At 37.2% G+C, this 12,637-nt stretch overlaps 1 protein-coding gene across 1 annotated transcript in view; it reads right to left on the reverse strand.

Annotated features, from left to right (window-relative positions):
* The window catches only part of LOC126456045 (anoctamin-4-like), a 204,925-nt gene that overhangs the window by 126,918 nt on the left and 65,370 nt on the right, over nt 1-12,637 (reverse strand). Inside the window, exon 6 of the mRNA XM_050091800.1 lies at nt 11,723-11,752. Coding sequence (XP_049947757.1) covers nt 11,723-11,752 — 30 coding nt within the window. The remainder of the gene's footprint in view (nt 1-11,722; nt 11,753-12,637) is intronic.

Here is a 12,637-nt window from a genome sequence, read left to right on the forward strand (position 1 = left end):
CTTCTAATCTCTGACCAAAGGTGCAGGATGAGACACAGTGTTACAGGGAGTGCAATACTTACTCTTGGATGGCAGGCACAGATGTGAAGAGGTTACCAATGTCCTTGATGTACAATATGCCAATCCTTCCTTGTGGTGGTCAGATGTGGTCGACCAGAACCTACATTATGAGTATGCCTGCCCTCACTTTCCCATGCAGTCAAACCTGGATACTGCAAGATTTGAACAATCTGACCAAATGGAGACCCACTATGAGGCCTCTTTCAAACTCTAGGTGCTCACACAAGAACACAGCATCTCTGTGTCTCTCACAGAGATACTTAACGTCTGATGCCATTCACACACCTTATATACCCTACCAGGCCTGGTAACAAAATTAAATATGAACAAAAGCAGTGCACTCTGGTGGCTGTTCCACTTGTCACAGAGAGCTTCAGTTCCAATCATTTACATGTCCATCAATGGTGTGTATGTGTATGAACTTACATTGACATTTGACCAGGTCTTCTAGGTATGTCTCTTTTTTGTCAGGCAGTGTATATTCAAATAGGAGCAATTCCTGATAACAGTTAGAAGTCTCTGGCCAGTTGGCTGTACAGAAAACATCATTAACATTATGTGTACCATTAACAGTAGGTGAACAGGTATGTAATTCTGTGGGAACTAAAAAATGGTATTACATTAATGTGGTGACATGCACAAAAGTACAATAAAGTAATCAGTAGATGAATGAATAAACAATGTTAATATACTAGTGGTGGAAAGTGCAGGATAGAAAACAAACACTACAAGGAGTAAACGTAACCACTCACCACAAAGTTGAGGCATTGAGAAGTAGATAGGCACATACACAATACTGAAAATATAGATAAGCTTCAGAATATTGTCCTTTTCTGGACCAAAGAGACTAACTGTCTCTCTCTCTCTCTTGATCCGGAGCTGTAGCCCCACTAGAGTGAGAGGTTATGTTGAATGGAGTAGGTGGCAGAGACACATGGGAAAGGAAGAGAAAAGGGAGGTGTGAACGGAAGCAAAGGTAGCATCTAAAGGAGGGAGAAGCAGTGAGGAAATGGAATAGAAATGTGGCAGCAGTGAGCATGCCTCATTATAGGCAGGAGAATGCGGCACCTGATGAAACACTAAAAACAGAAAGAATGCAGGTTAAGATTTAGTGTTTCATCATTACATACAAACTTGGATTGAGGAAGAATGGGGTGGGAATTTGACAATGTCCTTTTCAAAGAAACCATCCTACCTGTTTCCTTAAGGGAAACCACAGAAAACTTAACATTGCATGGCTGGATGGGGATTTCAATTGCTGTCATCCTGAATGTGAGATAATACAGGAGACATAATTTAGGTTAGGAGCAGAGAAGGTGGGGGTGGGGTGGCTAGTTATTTAGAAATCACAGTGACAGAAACTGAAACAGAACGTTTAAGTTTTATGAAGTTGAAGAAAAAAAAGTTTGAAAAAAAGCAAATGGCATTGTCTGATTAGCGATGTATATTGAAAACTGTTAATAAATATAGTTAAGCAATATTTTTTTGAGCTCCAGTGAATATACTACTTTGCAGCAGTTATAGGTGGAATGGCAGAAGAGGCAGCCTACAGAGAGAACAGGTGAATAGAGATTAATGGTTTGATGAATCTGTTGTGAGATCATTTATGTAGGTTAAGAACAAGAGAAACTACAGTACTGAACTCCATGGGATTTCACATTTTAGGCACTTTCTTCCAATGTTTCATTGAATATCTGTAATGCAGTTTTCCAAAGAGACCCTCTGCCTTCTATTATGAAAGTGAGACACCATCCTTACAAAGTGATGCCATCATTTGCCCAACATTTTAGTTTCTGAGGTAGAATGTTGTGATCCAGACCATTGAATGTTGCATAATACAACAACAGGATAGTTTTTGTTCTTCAATTCTACCAAGATTTCATTTCTGAGATCTTATATGGCTTTCACTGTAGATAATCAAATGCAAAACGTGTATAAGAGGAATTTAGCTAGTTGTACTGTGAAAAAATAAGTGACTATTCTATTGCACTCAATTTATTTGTTTCTCTCTCTTTCTCTCTCCTTTTCCTTTCATTACTACATATTTATATCACTCGTACAAAAAAATACCTTACTGCTTGACTGCATATGAAGGTATTTCAAGGGCAGATCTATTATGAAAGTAGAAACTTTTAAACCCCCATTAAGGACACCATTATAGCTATAACTACTATTAGATTTTTATGGGCGCAAGTTTTACTACTTTTTAGGGGCAACATGATTTTTATATTTTCGTTATGAGTTGTATTTTTGAAATTATGTCTGTTAGTGGAGAAACATGCATTTTTAAATAAATTTAACACATTTTTATTTTGCTGTTTATTAGTGGGTGTGATGTTTGGTTGAATTATTAATGTTGTCATTTAAACGAGAAGTAATTGATTTTACATATCAAAATTTTTGCCATTACTTTGGACCTCAGCAACATGTATGCCACTTTTTTCCTTACTTTATCCAAACTGTTCTTCTAAATTACTTACTTCAATCATATTTTTGAACATAAATCATACTTTTTTTTGTAACAGTCCGAAGGTTTTACAGTACTTGTGGAGGAATGAAGTTTTAACTCAACAATAACAAAGTGCTACCTGAATTAGGCAGATGGTTTCCTTCATGGCACAAGGTACTTTTTTCTCATATCCTAGCCTGTTTTTGTCCCTACTTGCATTTCATTTTATCCTCATACTATTTTAGAGGAAAATTATGTGTAAGACAGTGAAAAAATTGTGATAAAATCTCTTCCTGGCAGTTTGCTAACTACTATGACCAAGTTTCTGCTATATGATGTTTCTTTTATGATCCAATCTTAACTGACTTAATTTTATCATTAAAGTTTGACCCTCATGGTTAGATAAACCTTTTATTAACAATTTTACATTAAAATTGTTGTAAGAAATTTGGTCTAAGAATAAGATTTAATGGTTCTATGATATTCAATCCTCAGTAAACATTTTACTATGTGAATTGATCCAAAGCTTAATGTCAATAACACTTAGTGTCCTTGATAAATAATAATCTACAGAAAAACAATGTTAAGTCTTCACGGATACTGAACATTCACTTAAGTCTACATAACCTAATTAACATTTTCTCTCTGTGTTTGATGAAAGTTAATATTTTTTTCCATATACTGCCTGTGATACATCAGTCCACCAAGCTTATGTGTTTCCAGCCTCATTGTTATGGCACAGCATTCAAAGACTGGTTCAGCACAGTGCCCACTAAGTTGTAGATCCTGATATGCAACACTAATTTTCTTTCAGTGTGGTTCTACAACATATTATCTTGTTGTGGTTATTTGACAAGATCATTCAGTGCAGAAGGCAATCTATAAATTTCTATTGTAGTCTTCTTGTGAAAACTGTTTATTTGTCAATATTGATATATTAACACAATTACTGGATTACTAGTTCGGCCAATATCCATTGCGTTCAGATCCATAAAACTGGGCACTGGTAGTTACATCATACAGTGCTTAAACCACAGTCTGATGACTCTATTGCAGCCATGAAGAGGCAAGATGTCACACCTAGCTGTCTTGTTCAAGCCATTTGTACTCCAAGTTGTACATACATTATCAAAGCACACCAGGCATGTCACTGTAATGCTTCGACTTCCTTCTGCATATTGTACAGTCCTAATGTGACAAGGTGGTTTAAGCATTATATGATGTAACTAAAATTGCCCAGTTTTATGGATCTGAAGGTGGCAATACATATTGCTGAACATAGTAACCAGGCAAATAATTGGTTTCCACAAGACAACTGCAGTACATATTACCTTGTATCGCTCTAACTATATCTGCTCAATGTCAGTATCAATGGCTGGGAGAGCTGTGTGCTGACCACATGTCCCTCCCTATCCACATCCATTGAGACCTATGGGCTGACGATGACATGGTGGCCTTTCGGTACCATTGGGCAGGGCTTCAAGTCCTTTTTGGGTGAAGTTTAGTATTTTTTAATGTCAGTATCAAATATTACTGCTAGGATGCCATGAGCTGCAGTCTGTGATCACAAACATTTGTTTCCTGTCAGGCACTATGAAATTTATGTCAGTTTGATATCAGAAAATGTACTACACAAGACATTTCCAATTGTTGACATTTGGTGATTAATGTACTGTTATATTTGTCATCACACTGAATTTGATTTTTATTTTTTTGTTGACACTATTATTTTTATGCTACTACAGCTTGAATTGAGCCTTCACATTTTCCTAATAGTTAGATTGAGTGAGGTGGCACAGTGGTTAGCACACTGAACTCGCATTTGGGAGGATGGTGGTTCAAACCCATGTCTGGCCATCCTGAATTAGATTTTCTGTGATTTACCTAAATCACTTCAGGCAAGTGCTGGAATGGTTCCCTCAAAAGGGCATGGCCGACTTCCTTCCCTATCTTTCCCTAACTAGATGAGACTGATGAACTCACTATTTGGTCTCCTCTCCACCAACCAATCAATCCTAATAGTTAGTATTTAAATGTTTTAGGTTGTTCATACATGCATTATTTTTCGTTAGGGCTAACAAAAAAATCAACATGAATACTGCAGCAATCTGGCAAACAGTCTTGTGCTGATATTATACCTCTTTACATATGTTGTTGTTTGTTGTGGTCTTCAGTCCTGAGACTTTTTTGATGCAGCTCTCCATGCTATTCTATCCTGTGCAAGCTTCTTCATCTCCCAGTACCTACTGCAATCTACATCCTTCTGAATCTGCTTAGTATATTCATCTCTTGGTCTCCCTCTACGATTTTTACCCTCCACGCTGCCCTCCAGTACTAAATTGGTGATCTCTTGATGCCTCGGAACATGTCCTACCAACTGATCCCTTCTTCTAGTCAAGTTGTGCTACAAACTCCTCTTCTCCCCAATTCTATTCAATACCTCCTCATGAGTTACATGATCTACCCATGTAATTTTCAGCATTCTTCTGTAGCACCACAATTCGAAAGCTTCTGTTCTCTTCTTGTCCAAACTATTTATCATCCACGTTTCACTTCCATACATGGCTACACTCCACACAAATACTTTCAGAGATGCCTTCCTGACACTTAAATCTATACTCGATGTTAACAAATTTCTCTTCTTCAGAAACGCTTTCCTTCCATTGCCAGTCTACATTTTATATCCTCTCTACTTCGACCATCATCAGTTATTTTGCTCCCCAAATAGCAGAATTCCTTTACTACTTTAAGTGTCTCTTTTCCTAATCTAATTCCCTCAGCATCACCCGACTTAATTCGACTACATTCCATTATCCTCGTTTTGCTTTTCTTGATGTTCATCTTATATCCTCCTTTCAAGACACTGTCCGTTCTGTTCAACTGCTCTTCCAAGTCCTTTGCTGTCTCTGACATAATTACGATGTCATCGGCGAACCTCAAAGTTTTTATTTCTTTTCCATGGATTTTAATATTTACTCCGAATTTTTCTTTTGTTTCCTTTACTGCTTCCTCAATATACAGATTGAATAGCATCAGGGAGAGGCTACAACCCTGTCTCACTCCCTTCCCAACCACTGCTTCCCTTTCATGTCCCTCGACTCTTATAACTGCCATCTGGTTTCTGTACAAATTGTAAATAGCCTTTCGCTCTCTGTATTCCAGTCAGCATTGTCAAAAGCTTTCTCTAAGTCTACAAATGCTAGAAACATAGGTTTGCCTTTCCTTAATCTATCTTCTAAGATAAGTCGTAGAGTCAGTATTGCCTCACATGTTCCAACATTTCTATGGAATCCAAACTGATCTTCCCCAAGGCCAGCTTCTACCAGTTTTTCCATTCATTTGTAAAGAATCCGTGTTAGTATTTTGCAGCCGTGACTTATTAAACTGATAGTTCGGCAATTTTCACATCTGTCAACACCTGCTTTCTTTGGGATTGGAATTATTATATTCTTCTTGAAGTCTGAGGGTATTTCGCCTGTCTCATATATCTTGCTCACCAGGTGGTAGAGTTTTGTCAGGGCTGGCTCTCCCAAATCTGTCAGTAGTTCTAATGGAATGTTGTCTACTCCCGGAGCCTTGTTTCGCCTCAAGTCTTTCAGGGCTATGTCAAACTCTTCATGCAGTATCATAACCACCCATTTCATTTTCATCTACATCCTCTTCCATTTCCATAACATTGCCCTCAAGTACATCACCCTTGTGTAGACCCTCTATATACTCCTTCGCCCTTTCTGCTTTCCCTTCTTTGCTTACAATTGGATTTCCATTTGAGCTCTTGATATTCATATAAGTGGTTCTCTTTTCTCCAGAGGTCTCTTTAATTTTACTGTAGGCAGTATATATCTTACCCCTAGTGAGATAAGCCTCTACATCCTTACATTTGTCCTCTAGCCATCCCTGCTTAGCCACTTTGCACTTCTTGTTGATCTCATTTTTGAGACGTTTGTATTCCTTTTTACCAGTTTCATTTGCTGCATTTTTATATTTTATCCTTTAATCAGTTAAATTCAATATTTCTTCTGTTACCCAAGGATTTCTATTAGCCCTCGTCTTTTTACCTACTTGATCCTCTGCTGCCTTCACTACTTCATCCGTAAAGGCTACCCATTCTTCTTCTACTGTATTTCTTTCCTCCATTCCTGTCAATTGTTCCCTTATGCTCTCCCTGAAACTCTGTACAACCTCTGGTTCTTTTAGTTTATCCAGGCCCATCTCCTCAAATTCTCACCTTTTTGCAGTTTCTTCAGTTTTAACTTACAGTTCATAACCAATAGATTGTGGTCAGAGTCCACATTCGCCCCTGGAAAAGTCTTACAATTTAAAACCTGGTTCCTAAATCTCTGTCTTACCATTATATAATCTATCTGATACCTTCTAGTATCTCCAGGTTTCTTCCATGTATACAACCTTCTTTCATGATTCTTGAACCAAGTGTTAGCTATGATTAAGTTATGCTCTGTGCAAAATTCTACCAGGTGGCTTCCTCTTTCATTTCTTGCCCCCCAGTCCATATTCACCTACTACATTTCCTTCTCTCCCTTTTCCTACTATCAAATTCCAATCACCCATGACTATTAAATTTTCATCTCCCTTCACTATCTGAATAATTTCTTTTATCTCATCATACATTTCATCAATTTCTTCATCATCTGCAGAGCTAGTTGGCATATAAACTTGTACTACTGTAGTAGGCATGGGCTTCGTGTCTATCTCGGCCACAATAATGCATTCACTATGCTGTTTGTAGTAGCTTACCCACAGCCCTATTTTTTTATTCATAGTTTATGAAAATATAGATTTGTTTGTACTGCCAGAAAAATATTAATTCGTACTCATTTGCATAGGAAAGTGAATATTAGTGAAAGTTTTATTGGAGAAAAAGATGCTGATTAGAAAAAATAATACTGACACAGACAGGAAGGCTACAGAATTAGAAAAACTTAGTGAAGAAAAAGCAAACAGGTTTCAAATCATACAATGTGTGTTCATGGTAGCCAGAAAACCTACAGATGGGTGGTCTGTAGGTCTTGGCCAGTTAAATAAAATGCTAACTTTTCAACTTTTAATTGATATCCAGACAAGTAAAACAGGCACAAGAAATTTTCATGAGGTTTTGAGGACACACAATTTCCAGTTTCAAGTAAAAAATCCAACAAGATATACAGGCCATGTTTTTCAAATATACCTCCATATAGACCAAAAGTTCAGGTTATAAATACTGTTGTTGAAGACCACATTGGAAAAACAAGCAAACTCTGAGATAATACAAAAAGTGAAGAAAACATAGGGGCTAAATTGGAAATCTGAGTAGACTAGAAATTTTGCTAAAAGCAGCAAAATAGGATGATGTGTACAAAGAGGCCAGTGTAGAAAAGATCTGGGAATCTTTCTTTGATGTAGGAAGACACTACATAGATATAACTTGTCCTAAAATATGCAGAACTATTAGGGATAAGCCAAACAAGAAATAGTACACCACAGAAATCAAAAAAGCAAGAGATGAACTGACAAAGGACATAACTGTCATGAGGTCTACAGGTGCAAGAAGAAAGCATACACTACAATGATAAGAGAGGCAAAGTCTAGCCACTAAAAATTTGAAATACAAACATCTTATAACATCTCTATAGCTGTCTGGAATTACATAAATGAGAACAGAAAAGAGTCACATGTCTTAAAAGATACAAATATAATATTGACAGAGGAGGGGAAATAAATGACGGGCCCACAAGTGTGTAAATCTTCAATCAGAACCACATAGCTATAGCAAAGAAATTTCTAAAACCAAACATATCAGTACCAAAGAGCATGGAAATTCTGAAAAGGCTGGCTCAGAGTCTATACCTACTCCCTACAGATGAACTGGAAGTTTCAGATGAATTGGAGCACTAAAAACTAAAACTACGGAGGGTCTGGATGTCATATCAGCAAAAATGATCAAACACTGTGCTACGTATCTTGCAAAGCCTCTGGCATTCCTGATAAATTTAATAATGAAGGAAAGCAAGATAGAACCACTACTTAAAGTAGGGGATAAAGGAGATCCAGATAACTATAGACCCATAAAGATCACAACTGTTCTGTCTAAAATAGCAGTAGCATTGATTAAAGACAGAATTATAAACTTTGTAGTGAAAGGTAACATCTTAAATGAAGCACAACATGAATTTAGAAAGGGGAGATCCACTAAGACTGCAGTGGCAAACTTCATAATATACATCACTGAGGCTCTGGATCATCAAAGGAAAGTGTCTGGAATATACTCAGACCTTACAAATGCTTTTGATTCTGTCTGTCATATAATTCGTATAGAAAAATTAGACTGCAATAGCATAAGAGGAAAAGCTGCAGACATTTATAAAAACCTTTGTTGAAAACAGACAACAGTGTGTCAAAATAAAACATAAATTCAGAAATACATAGCAAAATGTTTTCTCTGATTTTCTGGATGTAAAATGTGGAGCAGCTCAGGGATCAGTACTACTTGTGTGTGTGTGTGTGTGTGTGTGTGTGTGTGTGTGTGTAAATGATATGCCTACTGCAGTAGATGAATGTATGCTGATGAACAACTTTACTGGTACGTAGTGACTCAGAGAAGGATTCAGAAAAAGAGAGCCAGTGAGAACCACAAAATGACAGAATGGTATTTTCGAGAAAATAATTTACTGATCAACAGGAAGAAAGCTATGTCTACAAAATTTGAAACAAAGAGAACTAACAGCTCAGAGGAATTTATTCTGAGCATTGGGTATGGACACTAAGAACAAACGGACTGTAACAGGTCCTGGGAATTGAGGTGGACAAATTTCTGACATGGGAATAGCACAGTGATAAGATCTTTCAAAAAATAAGTTCAAATATATTCTGAATGAAAAAGTGTGCTGTATGGTGGACATAGCAACCTTCCTAAAAAAAAAGTACTACAGACTTATCTTCCCACACATACTGCACTGTATTCCAGCAGGGGGAGGAGCAGCAGAAGCACACATTCAGAGAATCCTAAAACTTAAAAAGAAAGCCATCAGATGCATAGCTAAACTAACACCATGGGAATCCTGCAAAAACAAATTCAAAGAATTTAAAATATTAACTGTACCAGGATTGTACATATATGAGACACTATTTCTTTTAATCATAAATTGTACAACACTTCTAAACAGAGAATTACAAGACCACCACACAAGAACTACAGGAAACTACCACATCTGCAGCAAAGGAAGGGCCCTGCAAATGCAGAAATTACAGGCTGCCACTTTGCATAAAGAGCATAAAGGAACTGAGCACTTTCACAAGAAAACTCATCTCTGGATGTTGGTATAAGGTTAAGAAGTACTTGTAGGCAAATCCATAGAACAAAAGTACATGTTAAGTTGGAAATGGAGTAAAACACTTTCTTTTTCACAAGGGAACAAATTTCCTGAAAGAAGGAAAATGGAAAATGAAGTGTAGTACTGAAAATACTGAAATACTGAAGAGGACATATAGACTAAGCATATTGGTGGAGATATGATTTAAATGTGTTTTCACAATATATATGGCCTAAAAAATTATTTTTCATTTTGTCTAAATATATTAGTATTTTCAGCAGTACAAATGAATGCAGGCTATTAATGTACATTGAAATGCCAAAGAAACTGGTGTAGGCATGTGTATTCAAATACAGAGATATATAAACAGTCAGAATATGGTGCTGTGGTCGGCAATGCCTATATAAGACAACAAGTATTTGGCGCAATTCTTAGACCAGTTACTGCTGCTGCAATGGCAGGTTATCAAGATTTAAGTGAGTTTGAACATGGCGTTATAGTCGGCGCACAAGCGATGGGACACAGCATCTCAGAAATGGCGATGAAGTGGTGATTTTCCCATACGAACATTTCATGAGTGTACCGTGAATATCAGGAATGTGCTAAAACATCAAATGTCCAACACTGCTGCAGCCGGATAAAGATCATGCAAGAATGGGACCAATGATGACTGAAGAGAATCGTTCAGCATGACATAAGTGCAACCCTCCCACAAACTGCTGCAGATTTCAACACTGGGCCATCAATAAGTGTCAGTGTGCGAACCATTCAATGAAACACAATCAATATGGGCTTTCCAAGCCATCGGCCAACTCGTGTACCATTGATGACTGCATGACACAAGCTTTATGCCTCACCTGGGCCTGTCAACACTGACATTGGACTGTTGATGACTAGAAAGATGTTGCCTGCTTTGATGAGTCATGTTTCAAATTGTATCAAGTGGATGGATGCGTATAGGTATGCAAACAACCTCATGACCTCATGGATCCAGTATGCCAGCAGGGGATTGTTCAAGCTGCTGGAGACTGTAATGGTGTGAGGCATGTGCAGCTGGAGTGATATGGGACCTCTGATATGTCTAGATACGACTCTGACAAGTTACACATACTTAAACATCCTGTCTGGTCACCTACACCTATTCATGTCCATTGTGCATTCAACAGACTTTGGCAATTGTAGCTGGACAAGGCAACAACCCGCACTTCCAGAATTGGTATAGAAGGGCTCCAGGAACACTCTTCTGAGTAAATGCTGGCCACCAACTCCCAAGACATGAACATTATTGAGCATATCTGGGACACCTTGCAACGTGCTGTTCAGAAGGGATTTCCACCCCTTCATACTCTTACAGATTTATGGACAGCCCCGCAGGATTCATGGTGTCAGTTCCCTCTAGCACAACTTCAGACATCAGTGGAGTCCATGCCATGTTGTGTTGTGGCACTTCTGGGTGCTCATGAGGGCCCTACATGGTATTAGGCATTTGTACTAGTTTCCTTGGCTCTTCAGTACATATCATCATTGCATATTATTTATAATTATTCTCAAAACATTATTACAAAAAACATTGTTTTCATATATCAGTGACAAATTTCTAAAAAAATTGTTTTATGTGTTTATAAAACTGTAAACACGAAATTTCCAACATCATTGTAACATGTAATCTATGGAAGGAAAAAATGATTCAGAATTGAAATTCCACTATGGTTCAAGTATAACATCAGTTTGATACAGTATGAGATCCAACAATTTTTATCTCATCATGACTAAATTTTAAATGTAATACAGGGAGGAAAAATGAATTGGATGTAATGTTATACAATTGTGATTATATTACTTATGTAGTATACATTGGTGCTTCACAAGTGCAGTCTGTAGATTGTACTTCTCTACGGTCACTTACCCAAGCATTGCTGGAAAGTGCTATGAATCTCTGTTAAATCAGTCGTGATAAGTTTGTAAAGAAAAGAGAATTGTAAGCAGATCAGAAACAGAACTAATGTACTTCATAACTTTAAAAGCTTATTACATTTTTAAAAAAAAACTGTGAATATTTTATGGAAGTACAACTGGCAGTGGAACAAAAGAGGAAAAGATAATGTGAATATCATTGCAAGAAATAATCATTCAATTTTAAGTTGAAACATCCTGCCAGATTAAAACTATGTGCTACACTGGGGCCTATGCTTCCCATGGGCAAGTGCTGTACTGACTGACCTATCGAAGCATGACTAAAGACATGCTCACAGCTTTCCTTCTGCCAGTACCTCATCTTCTACCTTCCAAACTGCTCAGAAGTTCTTCTGCATACCTTGTGGTATTAGCACTCTTGGAAGAAAGGATATTGCAGAGATATGGCATAGCCACAGTCTGGAAGCTTATCTCCAGAATGAATTATCACTCTGCAGCCAAATGTGGTGATTTTAAACTTCCTGACACACACTTTTAATCTGCCAGGAAGTTTAAAATCAGTGCACACTCCTCTAAGGAGTGAAAATATATCCTGTAATTTTAGGTTTCTTCTATTTGATATAGAGGAGCATTATTTCTTAATTTTCACAATATTTACTCTTAATACATAAAAATGTTTGTAAATCTAGTACCTATTTTGTAAAATGTGCTTCTAGGCTCATCTTCCTGTGCTTCTAGTCTCATCTTTCATTGTCTGATATACAATATGAAAAATTCAAGGAAATGTACATTTTGCAAAGCATTAAGTGAGTTAAATTGTGTTTCACATAAAATCTATTAATTCTAAAATCCTGGCAAGATGTGGTTAAATATTTTTCCTTGCATATTTGAAGGTCATTAAACATAT

This window comes from Schistocerca serialis, chromosome 2, assembly GCF_023864345.2.
Source record: "Schistocerca serialis cubense isolate TAMUIC-IGC-003099 chromosome 2, iqSchSeri2.2, whole genome shotgun sequence".
Lineage (NCBI taxonomy): Eukaryota > Metazoa > Arthropoda > Insecta > Orthoptera > Acrididae > Schistocerca > Schistocerca serialis.